This window comes from Mercenaria mercenaria, chromosome 8 (genome assembly GCF_021730395.1).
Source record: "Mercenaria mercenaria strain notata chromosome 8, MADL_Memer_1, whole genome shotgun sequence".
Classification (NCBI taxonomy): Eukaryota; Metazoa; Mollusca; class Bivalvia; order Venerida; family Veneridae; genus Mercenaria; species Mercenaria mercenaria.
The window spans coordinates 45,888,903-45,916,564 of record NC_069368.1 but is presented as its reverse complement, the minus strand read 5'-3'; the positions used below and the strand labels follow the sequence as shown (position 1 = coordinate 45,916,564).

The window sequence follows — 27,662 nt, the reverse complement described above, 5'->3', positions numbered from 1 at the left end:
TCCGTTTCGGCAAAGTTAAATTGCATTAGAATGTCAATGAATGATCTATAACCTATACCTATAGAAAACAAGCGGGTTGTTGTAGTCCTAAGACTATCTTAACAGACTTACCCTAAAAGGTGCCACCATGAGCAAAAACATAGCAAAGAACAACCATGAAATCGTATTTTTGCATCACAGATAGAGTACTTCAAACTCTGCTATAAGTTGGCACGATTTGAAGTGTAGAGTAAAACTTCTTACATACCAGGATAAAGAGTAAAGAAACAATAGTAAAATATATAGTGATTTTTTATTTTGTGTGCATTTCAATGAGCTCATTTACAATAAATATTTATTCATGCAAATTCACCAGTAAACAACTATAATATATTATTAAGTTTTACAGGGAAACAAAATATTGGCACTTTGCTAGGAGATGAACTCATAAAAAAGTGTAATATAAATTAATACATACAATGGTAATAATGATTTAGAATACTAGTAGGGTGTGCAGCTTTTGAGGGAACAACACCTCAAGTTAATTGAAATCCTAATGATATTAAATTCAGACAAAGGTATCCTAATTATTCACTATAAAAACGTGAAATTATCACTGTTTGTTTTGGGTATAACACCATTTTTCAACAGTGTTTCAATTATGTAAGTAGGCAGTTAACCTAACCAGTGTTCCTGGATTCTGTACCAGTACAAACCTGTTCTCCGCAAGTAATTGCCAGCTTCCAAACATGAATCAGCTATGAAGGACGAATGATTTCAGACACAATGTCTTATCAAATCGCCACGGAAAACACATGCCTTGCCCGTGGACTGAAGTCACGAACCTGCGATCCGTAGACCTGCGCTCTTCCTATTAAAATAAGCAGAGGGGCTATCAAAACTTCCAGGAAAGAAACGTGTCATTACTTATGCAATGACATCAATATCAAATTTACATATTATCTACATAATGGCATATTGCCTTATAGCCTTACCCATGTATAGATGTTGAATATTAGAATTCTGAAATTCATGTTATTACAGAATGTGAAAAATAAAAATGTATCCAAGTGTAAAAACATTTCAAATCCATCCAATGCTTGCAGATACTAACAATATGCTTGGCAGTGTACAAGTTGCTCAGATAGTTATGTGCCTCAAAGTCTGATATACAGAAGAAAGTCCACCAACAATCTTTAAAGTACGAGTCATTAATATGCACATTTTCTACATCTCAACTGAAGTTAAGCCTAAAATCCAAAAGGAAGTCATATTTTCTCTGAAGTAGAGTTTGAGGCTATATATTTGATAAGACATTCAGATGAAAATGGATTTCTCAACTATCAAATAGTATAAAACTAAATGTGACTTTTTCATCAATAGATGTTTTTATTTACGAAATTTTCACGGAAAATAAAAACTTAACTCAATGGAAACGATTAAATTAATTTTAGATCTTTGAAATAACTAATATTTGGTGACATTGTAAATCTAATCAGAAGACATATATTTCAAATTGCAAATACATGTACTTTGAATTTCGTCACCCTGAATATATAACAGTACACATATACCTTAAAACCACTCGCTTATTTTATGTAATTTACAATCAAACTTCAAACTTAACAAAATAAATAATACCTTTTTGGGTGATACAGCTATGATCAACGTATAAATATAAAAACAACATAACAACACAAATTTATCACAGCTGAGGTACTTCAAAATCACAGAGATAAAATTCATACAACATTTATGTTAACCCTTAGAAAGCTCCTGTTAATATGCATTATGTATGATGTCTTGCTCAGAGCTGATTAATGTATGTGATAATATGCAATGTCGCTACAGTTCTAGCCAGATTTCTATACGTTTGCCCATACTGTACCATCTTCCATAGAATCAATACATCACGAGTGCCGAAACTACAACTTCGTATGAGCGAGAAAAACAAATCTGTTACCAATCTTGAGCCGTTTGCAAAGTTTAAAACTTAAGTGTTTGGATATAAACTGAATATATTCGATAGCTGGTTTAACTAATGCATAACTATCACAGATATCCATCTTTTTTACCCTAATACGTATCTTAGACAAACTCATGACATCTTTCGTTAAAATCAGAATTTGTAGAGCACAGTCATATGGCATTGCATGGTTCCTCACATAAACAGAATTTCTATGCATTTTAGAAGGGGTTTATTTAGAGTTAGAAAGTATATACACCTACACTTGACCAGTAAGTACCTTAAATTAACGGAGTATGTTGCAAGTTTATTTTCCCAAAACTTTCGACAAAACATTTTCTAACAATATTAGTAAATACTGTCATCAATATATCAAAATCAGCAGTACAAGCTTGTCTTTTTAAAATCTAACTCTATGGGCTTCTTAAGTACCACATGCGGATACATGTATGAAATCTCTAGCTTCGCCTAACCCAACGCAGAATCGTCACCTTTCTTAATCTTCAATAACAGAAAACTGAGGAGTAAACAGTCCATAGTAAAACCATTTTAACATACATCCATATTTACAATACATCCCTGAATTAAACAATTCATGTTATAATTTCTTCAACAAGCTTTTCTATTTTAACATGATCCTCTTCAGTCTATGTTCCAAAACAATTTACTCTGACTTGTATCCCTGAAAACTCAATGAAATGTTTATTCTTCCACTTTGGCTGAGAAAATGAAATACCATTGTCCAATACTTGCATAGATGAAAGTTTAAATATCACAAGTCAAGCAAACACGTAACAAATTTAATATATATACGTAATACTGCCGACTTCCCAGCAAACACCTGACACACATACAATGTTTTTACTGCTAGTAAATCACTGTTAATCACTTGGCATAACTGTTAAGTTTGGCAACGGGAATAGATAACTGGCACTATCTGCACGAGTCAAGCGCTTATCCGTTTTTATTCAAATTCCTGAATAGCTTCAGACCTCAGTTCCAAATCGCTGTAAACCCCAAACAAAGACAGTCTGGTAGATTTACCATCAGCTGAATACAACAGCATGGTTTTCACGCATTTCCATTTGGCGAAGACGGATGTTATTGGAGGCTCCTCGTATTCGTTGCGATTTAGTAGATCTAAGACCAGACACGTTTGACGCAGTCTCTGACAGATTTGAACTTGAGTGATGAGAACTGACACGACTGATGTTGCCATTCGATGATAATGGATTGGTCGAGGGTGGGTGTCCAAGGTCAGGTCGCTGTATAACCGGGGCTGGACCTAGACCATAGAAGAAATAAAGAAATTAATAAACAAGTACAAAACATTACAGCTATTGGACTTGAGATACAAAGATACTGTTACTTAAAGCAAATACAGTGCATTCGCGGTGCTACGAATCTCAATTTAACGAAATACCGGTATACTACGAAAAGGTGTTGTGGTCCCGGCTGCTTTCCTTCTTATTTCTATGTTACAAAGTCGCGGTTTTACGAAAATGCAATTTTACGAAAAATGCGCTCCTACGAATGTATTGTTATGCCCTTAAAGCCTGTTTTCAACTTGTTTTAGTTGCGATTTTACGAATACCTGTATCGTCAAAGTTTTCACACCTTCCATAACGGCGTGAAAAACGCTTAAGAGTGGAAAGTGTCACTATCAATTAGCTGGGCGTAAACAGTAATTAAAGTGAGAAAACTTAGTAATTAAATTCGAAATATATACGCTGTACACTATGACACAATTTAGTGATTGTTTTCTCTATAACTGTCAGATCGGATCTAAGTCCTGATCGTCTGTAAATTGTCGTTTTATTATTCCGAAAAATTCAGTGTATGGTAGCTGAAATCGGAAAAGGCAATTACGATTTTTGTTCTTGTGCAACAATTTACCCTGTATTTATTTTATGTACAGTGAAAAAAGGTGAAGAGAAAAAAAAACTTTTTCCATCTGAGTTCAGATTCGAATAAGATTTGTAGAAAACCCAGTTGTACATATAAAATTGGTATACATGTACTCCGATACGAAAACCACATGTTTAAATACCACTGGTTACGATGTGTAAATATCAAGGTGCTGTATAGCGAAATTTCCTATACTGCGCTCGAACGAAAATGCGATACTACGAAAAAAACGGCCGGTACCTTGGCTTTTCGTAGGATCGCGATTGTACTGTATTTTGTTTATGGTAATCATTAAGTATAATGAAATAAATCTAAAAGTTTACCAAGTCATTGCATAATAACATGAGAAGTTCCAACAAAACGCTAATAAATATTTACCTAAACTGTAGAATGATTAAAGGACAGATGATTCTTAAAATACTTTTAGGTGAGGTACCAGAATATATTTGAAAACTATTAACATAGTTCCGACGCACTTACCTGATACTACAGACAGCCCTGGGCCTTGCTGGGAAGGATACCGTTGCAGGTCTGAAATGAGATAATAAATTCAAAAGTTTGACAAGAAATCAACAGTTTCATTTGAAGTAAATGTAAGTAGATTTCAGGAGATGCAAAATGTAACGAAAAACATTTCTTCATGATGTAATATTTCTGTATGTAAATGTGAACATTTATATGTAGCCTATTAAAATAACGGATTATTTAAACAGTAACTTTAGCAGAATTCTTCGTTACGTATGTCACAACATAATCTTTACATAAAGTAGAAAAAAGCTGTGAATATATAAAGACATATACAAATATAGATTTTGGTGAACATTATGGAGCGACTGATATACATAAACATTTTTAAACAAGAGCTGTCTCCGTAGGATGACACATGCCCCCGATGGCACTTTGAATGAATAGTTATGGCCGATGTTAGAGTTTAGGACCTTTGACCTACGGAGCTGGGTCTTGCGCGCGACACATCGTCTTACTGTGTCACATATTCATGCGTAGTTATTTTAAAATCCATGCATGAATGACAAAGATATAGACCGGACATGCCCATCAATGCACTATCATGAAAAATGATCTTTAACGTCTAAGTGTGACCTTGACCTTTGAGCTACGGACCTGGGTCTTGCGTGTGACACGTCGTCTTACTGTGGTACACATTCATGCCAAGTTATTTGAAAATCCATCCATCGATGACAAAGATATGGACCGGACACGCCCATCAATACACTATCCTTTAACATCTAAGTGTGACCTTGACCTATGAGCTACGAACCTGGGTCTTGCGCACTACAAGTCGTCTTACTGTGGTACACATTCATGCCAAGTTATTTGAAAATCCATCCATCGATGACAAAGATATGGACCGGACACGCCCATCAATGCACTATCCTTTAACGTCTAAGTGTGACCTTGACCTTTGAGCTACGGACCTGGGTCTTGCGCACTGCACGTCGTCTTACTGTGGTACACATTCATGCCAAGTTATTTGAAAATCCAGCCATCGATGACAAAGATATGGACCGGACACGAAAATTGCGGACAGACCGACAGACAGACAGACGGTTCAAAAACTATATGCCTCCCTTCGGGGGCATAAAAAGTTACATCAGAATAAATTGAGGTAGATAAATCAGTGAACCTGTTCAGCTGTAAAGTATAAATTTAGCTGTTAGAATTACTGAATTATAAATAAACATCACATAAAACTTTAGCTCTTTTAAGAAATATGATACATTAAATAACCTTTAGCAATAAATATTTTCCTGGAAGGTGACTGTTATATTATGGCAGTGACTGGGAAACCCATGAGACATGAGCCATAGTCACATAAAAATGAAAAATGTCTCATAAGTTTAAGTGCTGATGAGCCCTGTGTCATATGTCTAAATTGTATTGAATGCAAAAGGATGAAACTATTTAATAGTGCAAATCTTACACAAATGAATGTATTCAGTGTGCAGATTCAAAGTGCTTCCAGTGTTTAAAAACATGTTTTAACATCGTATTTTATTCTAGACTTCCATTTTTTGTCAGTTTTCAATAATTTTCTTTATTGACAAGCTGTTACAGTTTTAGTTACTATATTTGTTTTTTACCTTAGAGCTTCTTTAATATGAAATGTGTACATACTACAATGCCAGTTCTTAGTTTACAAGTCGCAATTGTCCCATAGAAATTTCTGAATGTCACATAAAATTTATAAATGTCACATAATTTATTGTGTATGACGAGCCATTGTCCCATGGACAAAATTTCTTTCCCAGTCACTGTTATGGTGAATTAGTTCCTGTATATATATGTGACTATGACCAAAACAATACAAGTATTTAAATAACAGGCACTATCATCCTTATATAAAGCTTAAGAACAAACCTGTTATGATATTGTGAAAATTATAATGTAGGGATAATGCATGTTTTTTCCTGTTATAACATCTGCAGAATCCCGAGGGTACCAAAGTTTCCTGAGGAATTCTGAAGATGTTACAACTTACAACAAAAAATAACATGACTGTGTTAACAATATTCTAACATAAAATGCATTAAAAAACTAATAAACAAATGAATTATCCCTCAACGTCATTAAATTTCTATGAAACATACGGGAACGTCTGCATTGTTTTTTTTTCAGGCTGACATTATTTCCTTTCGAATTATCTGTTTTGTGGCCGTAATGCGTTTATGCTTTGCCAAGGAACCACATATATAAAATTGGTGTTTTAACAGCACGTGAGCACGATAATCTCTCTGTTAACATACGTTTTCTCTCTTGTTAACCCCCGCCTCAAAGAAGTGACAAGAACATCAGTTTTATGCTAGAATGAATATTTATATGACTACTATGTGATTTAAAGAAAAATGAAAAAATCTTATACAAATGTTTCAGTCAATTTACCTAATAAAAATGTAACTGTGTATGAAAAGCAGAATGTGTACTGATGCAGAAATATACAACAACAAGAGCACCGCCTTGCGGGTGCTGACGCTCATCTGATTTTTTTTTGTATAATAGAAATATTGTCCTACCCATGATTTTCTAAGTCTAAAAAGGGCCATCACTCTTGCAAAAAGCAGGATAGAGTTATGTTTCTTGATGTACAGTGTCCACTTATGATGGTGAAAAACTGTTGCAAGTTTTAAAGCAATAGCTTTGATAGTTTATGAGAAAAGTTGTTTTAAACATAATATTCAACCAAGAAAATGATTTTTCTAAGTCCAAAAGGGGCAATAATTATTGCAAAAAGCAGGATGGAGTTATGTTGCTTGCTGTACAGGGTCAGCTTATGATGGTGAACAAGAGTTGCAAGTTTTAAAGCAATAGCTTTGATAGTTTAAGAGAAAAAGTAGACCTAAACATAAAACTTAACCAAGAAATCTGATATTTTCTAAGTCCAAAAGGGGCCATAAATCTTGCAAAAAGCAGGATGGAGTTATGTTTCTTGCTGTACAGGGTCAGCTTATGATGGTGAACAAGTGTTGCAAGTTTTAAAGGAATAGCTTTGATAGTTTAGGATAAAAGCTGACCTAAACATAAAACTTAACCAAGAAAACTGATTTTCTAAGTCCAAAAGGGGCAATAATTCTTGCAAAAAGCAAGATGGAGTTATGTTTCTTGATGTACAGGGTCTGCTTATGATGGTGAACAAGTATTCCAAGTTTCAAAGCAAAAGCTTTGATAGTTTAGGAGAAAAGTTGACCTAAACATAAAACTTAACCAAGAAATCTGATATTTTCTAAGTACAAAAGGGGCCATAAATCTTGCAAAAAGCAAGATGGAGTTATGTTTCTTGCTATACAGGGTCAGCTTATGATGGTGAACAAGTATTCCAAGTTTCAAAGCAATAGCTTTGATAGTTTAGGAGAAAAGCTGACCTAAACATAAAACTTAACCAGGCAACGCCGACGCCGACGCCGACGCCGACAACCGCTCAAGTGATGACAATAACTCATCATTTTTTTTCAAAAAATCAGATGAGCTAATAATATATGACAAGGTTAGTATGATACTACGAGTAGTTTACATGTTACTGGCTCTGCCAAATCTAATGGCCCTTCCACCAAGGTATGAGGGTACTCTTGTACCTGTATAATATACAGAGCACTAACTAGTCACTCCTGTCATACAGTCTACTACAAAATCATTACTCCTAAATTCAATGGTTACATACAACAAAATTAAAAGCCTCAGCCAATTACTTCAATATACTCTTTTTGTATTTTTGGGGTTTAACACCGTTTCTCAACAGTATTTCAGTTATGTAGCAGTGGGCAGTTAACCTAAGCAGTACGTTTTCCTGGATTGTGTACCAGTACACACCTGTTCTCCACAAGTATCAGAGGTGGAGGACGAATAATATTAGACACAATGTCTTCTATGAAATCATCATGGAGAACATATGCCTTGCCCGAGGATCAAACTGAGCATCACCTCATGATCCATAGATCTTCGCTCTCAATACCCAATGAGCTAAGCATGCATGCTTCAAAATATTCTGAATGAAACGAAAATATGAAATCAACAATTTTTCTATCGGAATTCATGTCTTAATGTCCTTACAGGATGATTCCACAGTTTTATTGTTAACAGATACATGTACATCCATAATGCCCTACCAGTAATTAACAAATGTATACGAGGCATTCTCAAGTTCTGACGAATACCTCTGACATTTCAGACAACAGAGAATAACTAACATCGATCAATAAATAAGTTCTAACTACTGATACAAGCTCACACATATACTAAATGTTACATTAGCTGGAATCTATTATCGATATAGGCAGAAAATTTCATTTGCTAATTGGGCTCATTGCAACATGAATCATACTACATTAGTATGCATAAAGCTGTCTAGATCAGTACATGTGTGATAGTGTATGGAATTTCACTGTATTCATCAATAGAATTTACAATGACATGCAAAATTTCAAACTTCCAATAAGTTTGAAAAAGAAAAGGAACGTATGGCAGTATCTGATGTGACTTTCAATACTGATACATATTGGCCAATAACATACTCAACATAATAATACAGAATTTTTCTCTTACATATATTTTTCAAACTGCTGGAAATTGTTTTGTGTTTGCCTGATTTTGTACATTAACAATTATCTGTATAACCAACTCCTAACTCTCAATGTAAGAGATGGCTTAATATAGAACATGAAATGTTCAACAGTAAAAGAAATGTGTCATGTTTTCTTTTATCTATTACTTTAATATTTTCAACAATATTTAAAGACTTGGAGTGACAAACTGTCAGCATGTGTTAAGGTAGGCTTCAAGTTGAGTATACTATCCAGTATGTTCTGACGATGACTGATGTCTGGTTATAAAGAGCTGATAATTGTGCCTCAAGTCCACACAACACTTCATTTGAATCATGTAATATACAAAACGTGTCTTAAGTATTCTTTGGATCTCATAACTTTTTTTTTTAGAATTACAAAAGACTGGCACAAATCCACTTACAAGATTTTTGCAAAAGAACGTAATTATAAAGTGCACAAACAGAGCTATTATATCTGAATATGAAAAACAAAATGCCAAATATGAATCATACTTTGTTAAGTACTTGTACAATAATGCTTCCAAAGTATTTTATCAAAGCTGAGCCATTTCTTAAGCACAAAGTTTTTAATAATTTAAAGTAAGTGTCAAATTAAATTGTTTGACACTTTGTGTTGGGGACAGAAATGAGGCAACAGGACTACAGGATTACAAGTGGTTAACGTTAACAATACACTACCCTGCCCTCCGATAAGATGGTACTGCCAGAGTGGGTTTGACTGGTATCCTGCGCGGTAACCTGACACATACACAAACAATAACACCTAAACACAATAATAATATTCATAGTACGAACATATAACTACACTCGTAACTGAAGCAAGCACAGATACAACTATTATTTATCACATGTTTGACGTCACGCAAGTGAAATTAAAATGATAATACACCAGTGTAATAAAGCTTTGACATGGACGTCGTTTAAAGTGTAGGAGACATTGGTCAAATTGACTTGTTTACAATAGTTAAAGAAAGAAGAACTTTTGATGCTTGAGCAGGAAAATGTTGAACATGTGATAAAAAGAATATTACATTCATGACTTTCCACAATGAATTTATTAAACTCGCTGAATAAAATTGATAAAATGCTTGGCAGAGCCTCACTATTATTTTATTCATCTCGTTTAATAAATTCAATATGAAAAGACACGTGTGTAATATCCTCTATATAAACATTATAAATATGTAACATATAACAACAATATAATTCTCAATGTACACTGCATACGATTGTTCTCAATCTGCAAAAAGTGGAAAAACTTCATGATGGTGATCAAATCTCCTGTACGCATCTAAATCATTGCAATAGTATTTGTCTACATGTTCTAAATACATGTCTAAATACATATATATCAATAAAAAAGATTTTTACAATGTACCTACCAACCTAAAGTAAAATCAAGAAAAAAAACAACAAATTTTGAAGTACATGTATCTATTCTATGAAAAAAATGTGTCGTTTTTTTTTATGACAGGACATGAGAAAATCAAATAAAGTAGTAAGTAAAATAAACTAGGGATATAAGAAATTGATATATATATATATTAAACACCTTCAGTAAAAAGCTCCTTTCTTAGAATGTAGAAAGTATTCTATTCATATTTATAATACTCATTGATATAGTTAAAACTTTGACAATAAGAAAGGCACCGTCTTGGGATTAGACGTATCTGACTGTTTGTCTTGTATAATAAATATTGTCATCCATGATTTTAGTCCAAAAAGGGCATAATTTACAATAAAACAGGATGGAGTATGTTCTTGCTGTAGGGTAGCTTATGATGTGACGTTTCAGTTCAATCTATAGCTTTGATTGTTTAAGAAATAGTTGACTAACATAACTTAACCAAATGTATTTTCTAAGTCCAAAAGGATCCATAATTCTTGCAAAAAACAGGATGGAGTTATGTTTCTTGCTCTACAGGGTCAGCTATTGATGGTGAACAAGTGTTGCAAGTTTCAGAGCAATAGCTTTGATAGTTTAGGAGAAAAGCTGACCTAAACATAAAACTTTAACAGGCAATGCCGACGCCGATCAAGTGATGACAATAACTCATCATTTTTTTTTTCATAAAATCAGATGAGCTAAAAATGAATCCATTGTTTATTATCATGGTGAGAAAAAACAACATAACTAGATCTAATAAGAATTTTAAAAAAGTTTTCTGTATTCATCAGCATTTACAACAAAAGCACAAGATTCAAAACTTTGCACATATCTGCTCCTCTCTCATTTACTGATGCAAAAATCATTACACATTACAGCATTAACTCGCAAACTGCTTATAAAATGTTTAAGTAAGATTCAAGTATAAAATAGATTATAGGTTAAGAAACTCTTGAATAAAAACATATATAAACAAAATTCTGAATATAAGTAAACCTTTTTAGAGCAAATAGCAAAAAGAAAATCCAAATATATATAAAAGTAAAGAAAACATGGGACACTTTAGAAAAATCTTTGTTAACTGCATAAGCACTGTCTATTCCATTTCTTTCTTTCTTGACAGACGGAAACATAAACTCAGCCATGCAGCAAGCAAAAGGCTTTTACCAAATGCCGTGAAAAAAAAATATTCCAAAGAAATTAAGACTAGAAATACTTCTGACGCTAGATATGACTCCATTTTCAGTATATTTCTGAGGAATACGTATTCATAAAGCCTTAAAATGGTCTTTTTCACAGCAGAAACAAACAAACAAAGAACAACTTACTAATTCCTTAAATGTTTACAATGACATGCGTTTTAGGTTTTATGAAGAATTTAACAGATAATTTTCTTTAACCATTACAGGTAAACTGAGGTATTCTTAAATAACATTTATTAAAGTCAAATACATGTACATCAATTAACAATAATTAAACTTTAGAAAATTCTGTTGTTTTTTCCATTCTGAATTAGTACACTCAAAATAACATCAAAAGTGACATGTACACAATGTTAAGAAAACGTTTTTTCGAACAGACAATATTATTAAAAGGCCAACGGAAGCATGCAGGTGGGTTGGGTAGTTATATACATGTACTGCAAACGAATCAGACTTACAGTCTGTAGTTAGCTGAAAAACACAGACCCAAACTCTCACAATCAGTCAACAAAATGTATAAATAGTCACTTTTTTAAAGAGCTAAACAAAAACGAAAACAATAAAAAAAATCCTTCAGAACACTGAACTGCTTTTCAATCAGAAAAGTAACTGGCAAATAAAACATTTAAGCAATGCTGCCAAGAAAACATAATAATTTCTAAAAATTTAATGCCTCTACTTAGCAAAATTTGCACCTGGATGAAAATAGTTAAAGGAAAACTTTAAATCATTAGATAGTTCATGAAGAAAATATAAAATTTAACAATGCAATCTGATTAAAAAATTTGAAACAAGCCCCTAGCTCATGTTACATTTGGACTGAAGCTCACCTTCCCATTATCTACTAAATCGTGTTTTTCGGGACAATTTCTTTGACAAAAACAACCATTAGACCTATTTTACTCCATACCTCCGTTGTTATTTAGAAAAGGTTTTGTCTAACTATCTTGACCTTAATTGGCCCTTTCTTTTATTATACTGATATATTTTATTCCATACAAACTTCTTTACAAAGGACTTGTGTGAGTTATGGACATGAGGTGAAAACTTCATTCTAAATGTTACATGTAGACGAATCTAACTCCATGAATGCAACAAAGACAAGGTGATGTGTAAATTCGATGCCAATGAAGAAGCACTAAACCAGTGACATATCTAACTAGATATGTTTGCCACAACACTTAAATCCAAGTAATACATTTGGCCAGAGGAAAGAACTAGCCTATGATCCTATAATTGTCCCAATACTAACAAATACAACCTAAATTACGTAAGTTTTAAGTGATCTTTTTCTCCAATCAAAATGGCTACATACATTGAAAGCAAAGTGATATGCTGTTTTAATGCCGATTCAAAATGAAATGGTGTATCTAAAACGTCATTGGTTGCAAAGGGCATGACATTCAAGGAAAAATACATGACATCTTTACAAGGTCAACAAGGTCACTGACAATGTGGTCAATTCTAAAACTGACCATAACTTTATTCGAAACAGTTCTGGCAAGAAAGCAATAAAACAAATGGCTTCATAGAATTTAATGTGAATTTGCAATCAGCTCTTACTAAAGACTGAAACAATGTGTAGGAAAGGTACACAATTTTGAAACAGTCTTCATCTAACATTTAACAGTACTCTGGATACATCTTACTTCCTAAAATATAAACCATTGGCGCTCTTCCATGGTATCTTAGAATGTCCCAAGAAAATGGTTATGGCTTCACCCATGTTTTATCTCTAAACCAAAGGATCACGGACGAAACATTAAAACACATCACCTGTCTAGTCTCTAATTACATCCAGTGAGCTATAAATACACAAAAGGCCAAATTTTTTATCAAACATCCGGACTGACAATGGGGGGATATTTACACAGCAATATAATCACTTCAGCACATACCGGTCGCCTCACTCACATATTTTGTCTTAATCTGTGGCTGAGGGATGCCATCTAGAAACCAAAATAGACAACAAGAAAATAAAAAAAGCCCTGTTATATTTCTGACAAGACAAAATAATGAAATAAGTATAAAAATCAACATTGCGAACTAGAATGCTTCCTCATTTTCAACTGTCCAATCCATTTCAAAATCTCCGCACCATCACCAGATGTCCCTTAAGATAATTATACTGTATTTTCCCTCATCAATGTTGCTTTGGCATCAAATTAACAACCATTTAATTCTAAATACTGATAACAAAAATAATAATTCAACAATAACTGTAAATTAAATTAAATAAAATTTTGCCTCACCTCAACGCAAGTCGTAGCATATAATAATTTCACTATAAGTTACGACTTTGTTGCGTTAAGGTGACGTGTTTTCAAACCTTATTATTCTGTAAATTTTCCCTGCAAAAATAAATGTGTGCAAACTTTTAATTCATGATACTGTATGAGTCGTGGGATCCCAACTGACAGGTTTCGTTTCAAATACTTACAGTTAACATTGAAATAACCTTACAAATGGGCTAATGAGGAATCATTCTTGTTACAACAAGCTAACCCGCTTCCTGCACATCTACTCAAGACAGCCTCAAGAAAAAAATCATGCATACGTGCGAGAACTATTTTTTGTATTGCTCAAGGATTTGGTACAGCCATTTTTCTGAGAGTGTGAGAGAACCTCGTAACGTGAGTGTGATCGCATTTAATTGACCTGAAAATCATCACCATTTTGGTTTTAAGACTAAATCAATGATGATAGGAAACGAGAAGTCAATCCAATGCTTTTGCAAGAGCACTATATTGGTGCTGGATGATTTCCATAACAGGTTAACCGTGACAGAAATTTCACGTTGATAATACTTGCTTATCATGTATCAGTCTCATTTTATTCACCATACAGTAGCAACTGTCATTTGCATTTGTTATCTTTTACTTCTTGTCTCACAAATTCAATTAGAAACTGATTTATGAAAATTATCTATGTTACAAGAATATCAGTAAAACCGATGGATGCTCCCTAAAGTATGATCGCTACATTTTACATTTCACGAAAGCGGAATTCGTCGACTGGGCACATAGTCTCTTAATTGTTGAGATAAAGCACGCACAAGATATTCACATCTCCTCTTGGGAGTAAAGCATCTTATTTAAGTTTTGCTGAAAATCAGCTCTTTGAGTTGCCAAGAAATACTCGGACAAGGATGATGCTATAGTTTTAGTCACTAACGTTGAACAATCAAAGGGCAATAACCCAGTAAAAAAATCGTCTGATCTCTTGGGAGTGAAGCTTCATAGGTAGTTTCCTTGAATTCCAGCAGAGTGGTTGCTGAGAAATATTTCGGAAAAGGAGGGCACTATAGTTGACCAAATGGTAATAATTCAGTGTAAATTCATCCGACTGGAACGTAAAGACACTATACCCATCTCTTCGGAGTAAAGCTTCCTATGAAGTTTTGTTGAATTCCAGTGCGTGGTTGATGAGAAATACTCTGAACAAGAATAGCTGGATAGACGGACAGTTTATTTGTTTGGGTTTTACGGCGCACCAACACAGTAAAGGTTATATGGCGCCAAACAGGACTACAAATTTTGGTTTCACATCTCATTTACATCCAAATGGATGGACAGATGAAGCGGCGGCATTTATAAATCCTTCCCCTTCAGGGGAGCATAGAACGCTTCCTCTAAAAACATGGGCACATGGTCAGCACTGGATTGACTAGCCTTCCTTCTTATTTTGCAAAGATGAAGAGGCTGAATATGACGTTCATAGCAGTGCCATAGTAATGTGCAAAACAGGTTGAAAACAAATACATGTATTTGAAATTCACAATGATACTGCAAAATGATAATATATAGACTTTAAAGCAACATAAATATGGTGCAAACACTACATTCTAGGAAAACATGCAAAACATGAGAGCAAAATATCTTAAATAATGCATGATTGAGACTAAAGAAGTGAGCAAAAACACTTTAAACACGATTTATATGATATAATGCAATTCTTTAAATGATAGACTTTTACTTTGTGAATTCCACAAGCCAGTTATTGCAAAGAAGAACACGAAGAATAAACCCCATCCAAGACCTAACAATGTATCACGGTCAGCATTCCATAATATTTCTTTCTTTTTTTCAAGTAAATGTTTGAACAAATATACTCTAGACTGATCAAATTGGTAACATTTTTTATGTATTTAATGATGAGACAAGGGAGTGAATCCATACACTCTTATGCTCAAAGCAGACTACCACAGTCTACCATTGTGATTAGTTTATCTTTGTGTATAAATCTTAAAATTCATTGAACTTCCACAGACGCTGTTGTGTGTGCGCTAGATAGCTTAAAATTTTGAATGGATGGGGTTTGTCCTTGTCTTTTGAAGATCTTCTTGAACAAGAATCAATTATTTTTCCTGTTACTTTTCCTGCATTTGTAATAAAAGCATGATATATAATTCATTTTAGCATATGATGGCATAGTTCTCAGACATAAATTTCTTGCTCCCATGCCTTAACAACAAAGGTGATCGAACAATAACCTCATGCATGTTGCATTTTCAATTAAATGGCAATCCATAATAATATTCATGTCTGCAATACCACATAATAATGGTTTACATGATTATAAATAAGCTAAAGATCAAAGCAGTTTTTTTTATCATTATCAATTAAAAATGTTAAAGCAAACAAGTATGTTTTGGATAGCCACAGAGGAATGGTAAACAGAGGTTAATTACACAGCCTTACCATTATCCTTTCTCTGACCTGAGGCACTTAGCACTCGTTTTTGGTTTGAATTTGGCGTTATTGAATCGGGTCTATTCTCCGTTGAACCATTGCTAGTAAAACCGTTCCTAGCTAGGATCCGGTTGCGTTCAGCCTCAGTTTCAAGTAAAGAGGACAAATTCCTATATTCCGAGTCTGGTATCACCGCACTTGCACCCCCTGCTCTGCCTGTACTACCCAAAGGCTTGCGAATAAATTTGTTTCTCTGTTAATAATGGGAAAGAAAAGCATTAACAATCCTTAAAAACACAAAAGCAAAAGTATTTTACAGGATAATGCATACTTTAATGTTCTCCTTTATCAATTATCTTATGCTTATACAACAACCATGATATTACAATGAAAAATATTAAAATGAAACGTATCGTCAAAACTTCTATGAAAAAGGTTAAGCAGAAATACAAATAATCAATTCAGAAATTGCAAGTGACATTTTCAATCAAGAAATTCTTTTAAAAACACACACAGATGGAAGTTTCAGCAAAAAATCGAGGTCCATTTATTATGCAAAACATCTTGCAGCAATAGTAAGCAGGCTCCACTGCAAAACTGCCAGTTAAGTATACAATTTTCAGCATAATATAATAAATCCAAACACTAGCTTTAGATCTACTTCAGCTCTAGTTTAATTCATTTTTCTTGTTAACTTACTATGCAGTTGTACATGTATACAAATGAGCTAATTCTAAGCAAAAATAAAAATAAATAAGAGACAATGAACTAAATTAAACACAAATTGGTGCATAAAAAGTTATTCAAAAAATCTGAAATTCTGATATAAGCAAGAAGACATATTGATAACTCAAGGCAAATACTGTTCCATAATTCTCTCTTAGCAATGAGGTACTGCAGTCAGAAAATCGCAAAAATAAAATTTTGGTTTTCAAAACTTACGTTGGCCAATATATGACTACAAAACTCCATGCAATGAAGCCAGCTGATAACTCATAATTTGAAGGCTTGCACATTGCAAAAAATGACAAAAATCTTCCGCTGAAATGTTTTCTCACCTGGTAGGAAGGAACAGTTCTTTCATTGACACTACCAAGGTTTCCTGCTGTGCTTGTCTTGTGTGTCCAACTGCGTCCACCATGACCAGGCTGAGATGGGGAGACAGTATTGTTTGAAATTGGCACAATTTTAGACAAACCGGTTGTAGCCGGTAAAATGGGCTTAGCTAGTGGGTTTGGGGGAGGGTAGAGACAGATGTTAGTCGTTGTGTGAGTGTTTGAGTGTGTGTGCAACGAAGCTTGTGAACTCAGTGAGAGTGCACTCGTAGAGCTATAGGAGCCGATCTGAGCCGGCAGAGCAAGACCGCCAAGATCGTTGCTCGAACCATAGGTGCCGGTCTGACCATTTGAGAGACCAGACATTACAGACGTGACACTACGGTCGGGTTGCAATGTATTACTACCGGCACCTAGACTTATCTGGCTGTCTACACGCTGACTGCAAGAATCCTGTTCTGTCTGAAAATAAACCAGAAAGATGGAGAAATGCTGTCAGTTGTGCTGTGAATACTTAATTAATGAGGTGTTTTAACACTTTTTAGTAGGTGATTACACAAGAGGTTCTGAAGGTTTTAATAAATTATAGTGATTTTAAAAATATGAGAAAATAAGTAGGTCGCATGCATAACATATTATGTATTGAATGTTTCCTAAACCAATGCCAAATGATGAGAAAGATTGAAAGTTACATCAAAACAAAACAAAATTTTAAGTTAACAATTTCAACATGTATCTGAACTTCACCCAAAGAACAAAATCAGTCTTTCATGATGGCAGTTTGTTAAGGCAGACATACCTTCATTTCAGTCTTCAAATACCATTTTTTTCAAACTTAATACTATTATAAATGATCATATAATGTTTAATGTTAGTAATAAGAATTAAACAGAAAATGTTTGGAGAAGTTTTTGTTTCTATCTAAACACGAGCATGCAATTAGCCTTTCATTTAAAAACACACACACATTTGGAACAAACAAACTAATTGTGTCAGTCTTTTATTGTTAGGATGTCAAAGAAAAATATCTTAATTAATTTCCTTCTGACTTTACAAAAAAAACAAAGAAAAATATCAAACAGGGAATGCCACGCACCAAAAGCGCAGCCTCCTCAAAACGAACCCCCCAGCACGCAAACGCGTGCACCACACACACACACACACACACACACACACACACACTCAAAGCTTACACATCAGGACAAAACTCATGTAAGTAGACCATCACTGATATTAGATCATGTGACACATGTTAGTATAGAAATCTGCCACCTCCATCAGAAGAACTAGGGGCCTTCTGCAACACTAGTTACAGACAAACCCACACAGCTAAGCCCAAAATTATAATATCACATCAATAAAAATGAATTCAATAACATACAATCTAGCAAAGCTAAATGGCAAAGTTATACTTAGAAGTATGTTGTACAGAATAAAATGAAATTGCCAACCCAGATATCCCTTCAAGTCTATAAATAGACAAGCAATGACAGACATGTAGGTCTGACAGCACTGGTGTCAATTTATTCAAAATCAAAACATCAGCTGTAATTTCATGGTGTTTTGACAACATAAGAATTTCATAAAATTGTGTTTTCACTACAGATAGGCTACACAAAGCTAAACATTTCTGGACTACGTATTTTCAAAATGAAAGTAAAAATAGTGTCACAGTGACTGTGTATTCACTGCATTTTATAGCAATATACAGACATTCCTAGCCTACTGATATTAAATAAAAGATATTTTTGCACACTTGCCTCTTTGGAGTAATGAAGAATTCTTCACAAATGAGTTTGACAGTGTAGCCACAGCTTAAAGTATATCTTATTTCCTTTCTAAATGTATCAACTTTGTGTTGCCCTAAAATCTGGTATACATATTTTTGAGATGTACTACTGTTGTTTTTTTTCCAATAATGTGCGTCAATATCTGACATGCATTATATATAATACTGTACAACAACTGACATGCATAAAATCTGTGCATGCAATTCTGCTATAAAATATAAGGTATCTGGCATTCTGATTAAAACATTTCATTCTTTTAGAGGCACCATGCATTAAATTTTGTCATGCAATTTCGCTACATTTTGGAAACCGTGATACTATTACTTTCTTCTTACTTTCTTATCTTACAAAACAGAAATTAACAGAATGTTTATGTTGCTTGTCTTGTTTGAAACTAACATCTTAATCGATTAATAGTTCATCTAAAAATTGTATTAGTGCAAAAAAGCAGAGTTTTTGTATTAAATAAACAATTAATTAATTAATTCAAAGCAAAGCTAGTGAAGATGGTATTACTAGACAAAGATGGCTGCATTTTACGTTTGTTTAGAAATATTACATGAAACACTCAGTTGCATGCTATTCTGCCTGTTTAACAATCTGCCAAACACATGCAAAAGCACAAGAACTCAACAAAGCAGAACAGATTAAGTAAACAAACATTAACACTTTCAATTCACACTCTGGTAGATCACAAACTCTGCTCTCAAAGCATTAGTCAGATGCAAACTTCAAACCATCCAATCAGGGCCAAAACGCCTGACCTTGAGCTACACATAAGGTCAAGGTCAAACATACCTCCATTTCAAATACTTCCTCTGTGTCAGAACCTTCCAGAATATATGGTTCATGAGTGAGCACCACTTTTCTATCACTACTGCTGTACGACAGTCTCACATGCGGAAACTGACGGTTCAAATCTTCCTTATTATTTATACCTCGGCCAGCAAAGTTACGATTTGACCTATATATGGTTTTGTCTAATCTAGAATTGTTCTCATTGGATAATGCATGATTGTGGCCAAAATAGCGGTCAAGGAGCTTTTTATAGTACTGTTTATCCTTGATACGAATTGGAGCTTGACGTCCCGAGAGGCATGAGTCCATCTGACGATTTGTGTACAGCCATCTTTGATTTTCCTACCAAGTGCAAGAGGAGAGGAAAGTAAAAAGAAAACTACCGAAACAAGTGGGTGCGGAAATAAAACTACACTACAATTCAGCACTTATGGGATCCATGTCCACTTAGTATTATATTTCTAAGTTTCCCGTAATAAATTTTAAGTCAAAATATAAATCGAGATGGTTTCAAAGCCAACTTGAAATTCACACAGCTGTGTTCATGTATCCATAAATGCAAACAGAATCACAACAAATCTTATATAATATAGACGAGACATTTGGCCATACGTAACATATCAAATAGGCCTAAAAGATAAATATTACAGTGTGTCAAATGTATAATTACGATGCAATTTAAACTTACTGATACCAAATGTTCCCGTACAGCCCAATACTGAATCTGAGTGAAACAAAGTGCTTAATTTCTGCCAAGTACAAGGGGCGATCAATTTCAAAAAGAGAGTCAAACGTTAGCTTTGTTACTTGCTTTGCACAAGAGCAAATGACATTATAAGCCTTTTCGTTAGCTGGGAAATGTCTATTCTCACTGTTTTAAGTTGGATCTTTATTATATATTCAAGTTAGAAAGAATACAGGCAAGGATCTATCATTATTAGTCCTGTTGTTTTTAACTGAAGAAGGGCTAAAAATAAAAAATTCTAGGTGTAAGACTGCAGTGTTGTTTTATATCACAGTCATCAGCAGAAAGAAGGTTTTAGAATTTTTTAAAATCATACAATGATTTCATAGATTACATTAAGAAGATTTTTTGCTACTCTAAGGTAAGATTTATAACTAAATCTCAGCATTAGAAAATGAATATGGAAAAGTAGCATAAACAAGGCTGCCATTGATTGCACAAGAAAAGAAGATCAGACAGCCCGACAGCTTACGAGTATTAGACAAAAGCGCCTGAGAAAATGGGAGATCCATAGCAAGATATCAGAAAACTTTGTCACCCAAGCCTGAAACTGATGCATCTGCTTCTTATATCTATAATTTTACAGTTACAAGAGTCAAGCGCTCAGGTGACGACTTGCCTCAAAAGGTTATGGCAGCCCTGGTAGAAGTTAAGAAAAAAGAGATATATCACAGTTAATCTAGAATGGTTATTAGTAAAGGTGACATACCTGAGGACTGCCGAGATTTCTCAAGGCTAGCCTCCGTATATTGTGTTTTATGTTCTGTCGGTTAATAAAGGGAGAGAAGAGATTAATGTGTCCTAAAATAAACTATACAGAGGAAAGATCAATCTATAAAAATGTATTGTGGGGAATATATATAAAATCTGCATTCATCATAGCAACCCCATACTCTAAATTCCACATGGCAGTATCAATTATTATTAATACTGCTAATAGCTTCATAAAAACATCTCATTATTTTATTCCATGAGTGGTCTTTCAGAATTTGTCTTGTGACTACTTAGGCTAAGCTATTTAACAAACACTTGCAGCAATCAAAAGAATCTACCATTAAATATTCAGATAATTTGTGAACAAGCATACATATATCTAATTCAATAAAAAATATACAATAATTGGGGAAATGTCACATTCACAGGAAAAAATGTTAAAGGCTTCCATATTTATGGAACCAGACTCCCTTGTATTAGAGCCTTATATTTTCTTTTCATTCAAGTTTACATTTAAACCAACAGCAATGAAATTTTATCAAAATTATTGTAAACATATTCAAGAGTCCCTTGCAACATCTCAGCTTCCCTTGCATTATCAAAATAAATCAGGTTAAACATACTGAACAAATTTAAACACTCAAACATCATATGTAACTGTACAACAACAGGTTCACAGCATAATATCTTCTTCACTAAGGTGAAGATTTACTTTCCTGATAAGATGGGAAAGAATCTTCTGAGCAACTATTGCAGACAAAAATTACCTGTGTTTGCTTTTAAACTTAAATCTGATATTACAGTTTTGATTTTCAAGTTGTACAACAGCTGTACATATAGTTGTATGCATAATAAAAAGGCAGATCTAGCTTTGCAAATTTTCAGGGAATGCAGAGAAACAAAAAAAGAAAATTCTGTCAAAATGTGATTACACTTAAACAGTTCTTGAGAATGACAACCCTTTTCTCATCACTTTATTGCTAGTTTTATTTTGTTTATGTTGGGTTTAACATTGCACGACACAGTTTTAGGTCATATGGCGACTTTCCAGCTTTGATGGTGGAGGAAGAGAACCCAGGTGCCCCTCGTGCATTATTTCATCACAGCCGGGCACCTGGGTAGAACCATTGACATTCCGTAAGCCAGCTGGATGGCTTCCTCGCAGGAAGAATTCAACGCCCCGAGTGAGGCTCGATCCCACATCGGTGAGGGGCAAGTTAGAGACCTTAACCACTCGGCCACTGCAATTATTGCTAGAGAGCAAGAGGTAATCTGAAGCAGTTTTATATGTAAACTTGCATTACTAAAATATATTTAGATATATATACCACTAGTAAATCAATTCATTCTACCTTTAATTTGGTACATGTCTGATACTAAAAAAAGCTGAACAAGAATTAAGCTATCAACTGTCAGAACTTTATCAAGAATGTTTTTTTAGCTGAATAAGGTTAAACTGTGAGTAATGCAACATTACAAAATACATTTTTGGCAGCTATATTGCAATTCACACACTTCTAAAATGCTGTCAAAAAAAGTAACAACAGCAAAAACTGACTGCACTGCACTATGAATAATATAAGCTGAACAACTGAAAGGTTCCAAAATCTAAGGGAAATAATTAATCTCTAAGGTACAAGGAAAATCTTGGTTATATATAACTCAAGATCAAATCTCTTCGTGATTCAAAATAAAGGCATCTAAAACACTATATAACAATATATATAATATACACCACATTTTTTGCTCATTCTAAGGGAGGGAAATAAACGACCTTTGGTAAAGGTCAGCTGGGTTACAACACAATAAGTAAACACTATCACAAACTCACAACTTCATGATGCTTCAAAGGGCAGTTAGGAGGGCATAATTTTGTGCAGGTGGATCTCAAGTCATTATGTGCTTGAGAAACAGAGGTCTTCTTCTTTGAATTCTTTACATGCCGTGTTTTTGCATGCTAAAAAAAGATTGTGTACCATTTAAAAATTGATAAAAATATGCAAACAGTCAATGTCTTATCTCAGAAAAGGAGGACAAACAGCAACATATTATATAGTATGTTCTAAGGACTGTACAGAATCTACAGAATGAAGAATGTTGCTTGCAAATGTATAGCCGTATTAACCCTTACCCTGCTAAAATTCTAAAATGGACAGGTTCATCATTCAATTTCGGCCATACCACTTATTATTCAAAGGGGTGTTCACTGAAAATTTACTGACTGAATAGCGAACATTGCAGACCATGATCAGACTGCACAGATGTGCAGGCTGATCTTGGTCTGCACTGGTTGCAAAGGCAGAATCACTTGCTGCCAGCAGACTAAAGGTTAACTAAATGCATCACACTGCATGATATGAACGCAGTTTGAAACAGCGTAAACCTACAGGCTTAACTTATGCTCATACGAAAACTATTTTATAAATTTTGTCCTATAGTGATCACATTAGCATAATTTTGTATGTTTTACATTTCATTGACTTTTTAGGCCTTAAATATTCCATCAGTGGACATGATAGATTTTAGGAAAATTAACAAAAAACTGTGAACATGATCCATCATAAAAAGTACAGATAAATTCTAATTATCTAATATGTATATTCATTCTATACCTATTTTTCTCCTCCAATCAGTGACTGTACAATACATGACAGTATTGGATACAATACATACCATATTGGACAGTTCAAATTTGGTACAATGTCATACATATATAAATGAAAAACCTTATCGACTGGTAAAGTTTCCACTTGAAATTCAACGTCATCAAAAGCTTGGAACACTTGTTTTATTCACATATATTTTCAAAATATTGGTCATTTCAATAGCCAAAGCTAATAGGTTGCACAGTGAGTTTGATTTTTTTTCCATTTTCATCAAGAAAAATAAGCATAGAACGAAAAAATTACCCTAACACTGCTAAGACTTAAAGTACAAATACATGATATAATTGGCCTTGTCCAATATGATGTTCAGCTTGGTGCCCATCCAAATATACCATCCTACTGTACAGTGCAATATTAAATAACTTAAAGAATAAAGTAATCTACACTTTCTCTGCTTTTTTCTGTGTGTAAAACCCAACTCAATTTTAAATTAAAACTAATATAAAAGAACTAAACATTAGTCATTCTTAATGACTGTACCGTGACTACTGTTATTTTTACATTTTCTTTCAACTGCAATATGTAGCAAGCTTTGCCTAGTAAAATCATACACAGAGCACTATGATATATTAATACTATTATTCAAAAAATTCAACTTTCCAGTGGCAAATAAAAAATATATGGCAGCACAATTCTTATTAGGCAGCTTCAGTTATAATTTTACAGTTTAATCGGCATTTACAAATCACCACAGAGCAAAAAAAGTATGCAGCTTTATCAACCCAAACAGCCATTTTATTACCTGGCCTTGGCCTCCTTGGCCCTGACCAAAAACTCCCTGATAGAAAACAGAAATAACTGTCTTACATCACACAAGACTTTATTAATATATGTTTTTTTCCAGTGTAGTTTTACTGAACAAAAGTTACTGTCACAGAATTAACATTTTTTATGTTTTCATACTACTTATTTGAACATTCAATTTTTGTTGTTGTTGTTTTTGTAGGGCTTAACGTCACACCAACACAGTTATAGGTCATATAGCGACTTTAGTTTTAATGGTGGAGGAAGCGGGCACCCGGGTAGAACCACCGACCTTCCGTAAGCCAGCTGGATGGCTTCCTCGCATGAAGAATTCAATGCACAGAGTGTGGCTCGAACCCACATCGGTGAGGGGCAAGTGATTCGAAGTCAACGACCTTAACCACTCAGCTATGAAGGTCCCCCCACATTATTTTTTGGGTCCTCATATCTTCCTAAAATATGTTTCTGATCCTTTCATTTTTGTTAGTAAAAAGTCATTTTAACGGTATGTAATTTTTTTCTTATAATTTTCATTTTGGTTAGGTTAAGGGCAACTTTTTGAAAACATCATAATCATGCAATGCAGTAAAACTCTTCATGCATTCATGCAATGGCATATGACCCTAAATCATGAAATTTAGAAAATAATAAAACTTTCTTATTTAAAATGAGCATAATTGTATAAATTTAAATCATAAACATTCTAAAAAAGGTAGTTTCTAAGTCAGTATTATTAAAATGTTTAATCAAAATAAGAAATTTAAGTAAAAATATGAATATATTTAACAAGGTTGTGCAATGACCACTTCCCGTGCAATGAGTGCATTTACTTACCGGAAAGTTGTAAATAAAGCCATAGTTAAAGTCAGTCAGTAAGGGAGGTAACTGATTGAAATGAACAGATAATAAAAAATTGCATGATGGCAAATAAAGGTAAACTTTTTTCTGCTATATTACAGATATTATAAATACTTTACCTTTATCTAAATACAACATAAAAAAGGGTAAAGGAATTTCCCAAACAAATATGGAAGGGGAATCACCATGAATACCATGTTAGAATTATTAAATGTATCATTTTCAAAGAAAACAAGAGCTGTCTCCATAGGATGACATATGCCCCCGATGGCACTTTGAATGAGTAGTTATGGCCGATGTTAGAGTTTAGGACCTTTGACCTACGGAGCTGGGTCTTGCGCGCGACACGTCGTCTTACTGTGGTACAAATTCATGCCAAGTTATTTGAAAATCCATCCATGGTTGACAAAGATATGGACCGGACATGCCAATCAATGCACTATCCTTTAAAGTCTAAGTGTGACCTTGACCTTTGAGCTACGGACCTGAGTCTTGCGCGCGACACGTCGTCTTACTGTGGTACACATTCACGCCAAGTTATTTGAAAATCTATCCATCGATGACAAAGATATGGACCGGACACGCCCATCAATGCACTATCCTTTAATGTCTAAGTGTGACCTTGACCTTTGAGCTACGGACCTGGGTCTTGCGCGCGACATGTCATCTTACTGTGGTACACATTCATGCCAAGTTATTTGAAAATCCATCCATCGATGACAAAGATATGGACCGGACACGCCCATCAATGCACTATCCTTTAATGTCCAAGTGTGACCTTGACCTTTGAGCTATGGACCTGGGTCTTGCGCGCGACACGTCGTCTTACTGTGGTACACATTCATGCCAAGTTATTTGAAAATCCATCCATCGATGATAAAGATATGGACCGGACACGAAAATTGCGGACAGACTGACAGACGGTTCAAAAAATATATGCCTCCTTTCGGGGGCATAAAAATACAGAAATTTGCAGGAAGTTAAATCTTTTTTTTTTTTGTGGTATTTTTTATGGTAAATGTTTAAAATTAATCCAACCTACAAACTAGTATGTTTTAGTATTCATTCTTAGACTAGTGAAATCATCGACCTGAATGTTTAACCAGTCTGTATGGCGTTTTTCCTTCTACAATAAGCAGATCATTTAAATGCTCATTCAAATTTCTACAATTCATATAATGTCAGCAAACTATTAAGCATTTTAGATTTTATAATAAAGTTAAAAAACCCTGAAACACATGCAAAGGAAGATAAGTTTGTTTAGTTAGTTGGTAAAGAACAAGGAGTTATTCTACCCTAAAAATGTTTATGGGGCTTTTGACCTCTTCAGCTTTGTCATAACAAGTTTTACCTCTTGAATTTTTAAACAGCTATATTGTCTGATAACCACCTAGTGAAAATATAACACAATTTCAACATGTAATTGTAACTGATCATTTTATTACTGTCCAGAAAACTAGCATAACATTTTAAATTTTGTTTGGCTGTGGTATAGTGCTTGCAAGAACAAGAGCTGTCCATAAGACAGCCAAGCTCGACTATTCGAAATATTGTCACAGAAGCTGGAAATTATTACCCAAAATGTTAAATATCAAAAGAGTTTTAAGTTCAAAAGGGGACATATCAGAGTTATGGGACTTGATGCTATCAACTAGTTTTATAACCCCGAAGAAACATGTTAAGTTTCAATTCAATATCTGCATTAGTTTTGGGGATAGTAACTTGCATGTAAAACTTTAACCAGAATTTTCTAAGTCCAAAAGGGGGCATAATTTGCTCAAAATACATGTTAAGAGTTATGGAACTTGACCCAGTGAGGTAGGTAATTGATCTAGAAAAAGAATAAATAAGTTCCAAATCTATATGCCTTTTAGTAATAGCTGTATGTACTTGCACGCAAAACTTTAACCAGAATTTTCTAAGTCCAAAAGGGGGCATAATTTGGCCAAAATACATGCCAGAGTTATGGGACTTGACCCAGCGAGGTAGGTAATTGATCTAGAAAAAGAAAAAATAAGTTTCAAATCTATATGCCTTTTAGTAATAGCTGTATGTACTTGCACGCAAAACTTTAACCAGAAT

At 34.1% G+C, this 27,662-nt stretch overlaps 1 protein-coding gene across 35 annotated transcripts in view; it reads right to left on the bottom strand.

The window, feature by feature from the left end:
* Window positions 1-273: 273 nt before the first annotated feature.
* Window positions 274-27,662, bottom strand: part of LOC123566434 (tubulin polyglutamylase ttll6-like) — a 56,605-nt gene continuing 29,216 nt past the window's right edge. For 6 of the 35 annotated variants that reach the window (XM_045360502.2, XM_053549857.1, XM_053549847.1 and 3 more), the window contains 8 exons: window positions 25,557-25,607; window positions 21,308-21,361; window positions 19,854-20,195; window positions 17,269-17,727; window positions 16,220-16,463; window positions 9,609-9,668; window positions 4,334-4,384; window positions 274-3,230 (listed from right to left, as the gene is read on the bottom strand). In XM_045360502.2, coding sequence (XP_045216437.2) covers window positions 2,992-3,230; window positions 4,334-4,384; window positions 9,609-9,668; window positions 16,220-16,463; window positions 17,269-17,727; window positions 19,854-20,195; window positions 21,308-21,361; window positions 25,557-25,607 — 1,500 coding nt within the window. In that variant the 3' untranslated portion in view covers window positions 274-2,991. Of the gene's footprint in view, window positions 3,231-4,333; window positions 4,385-9,608; window positions 9,669-11,977; window positions 11,991-13,417; window positions 13,469-13,848; window positions 13,871-14,076; window positions 14,178-16,219; window positions 16,464-17,268; window positions 17,728-19,853; window positions 20,196-21,307; window positions 21,362-24,720; window positions 24,757-25,556; window positions 25,608-26,931; window positions 26,971-27,662 lie in introns of all 35 variants that reach the window. The other 29 variants (XM_053549861.1, XM_053549874.1, XM_053549852.1 and 26 more) reach the window with 24 other exon arrangements.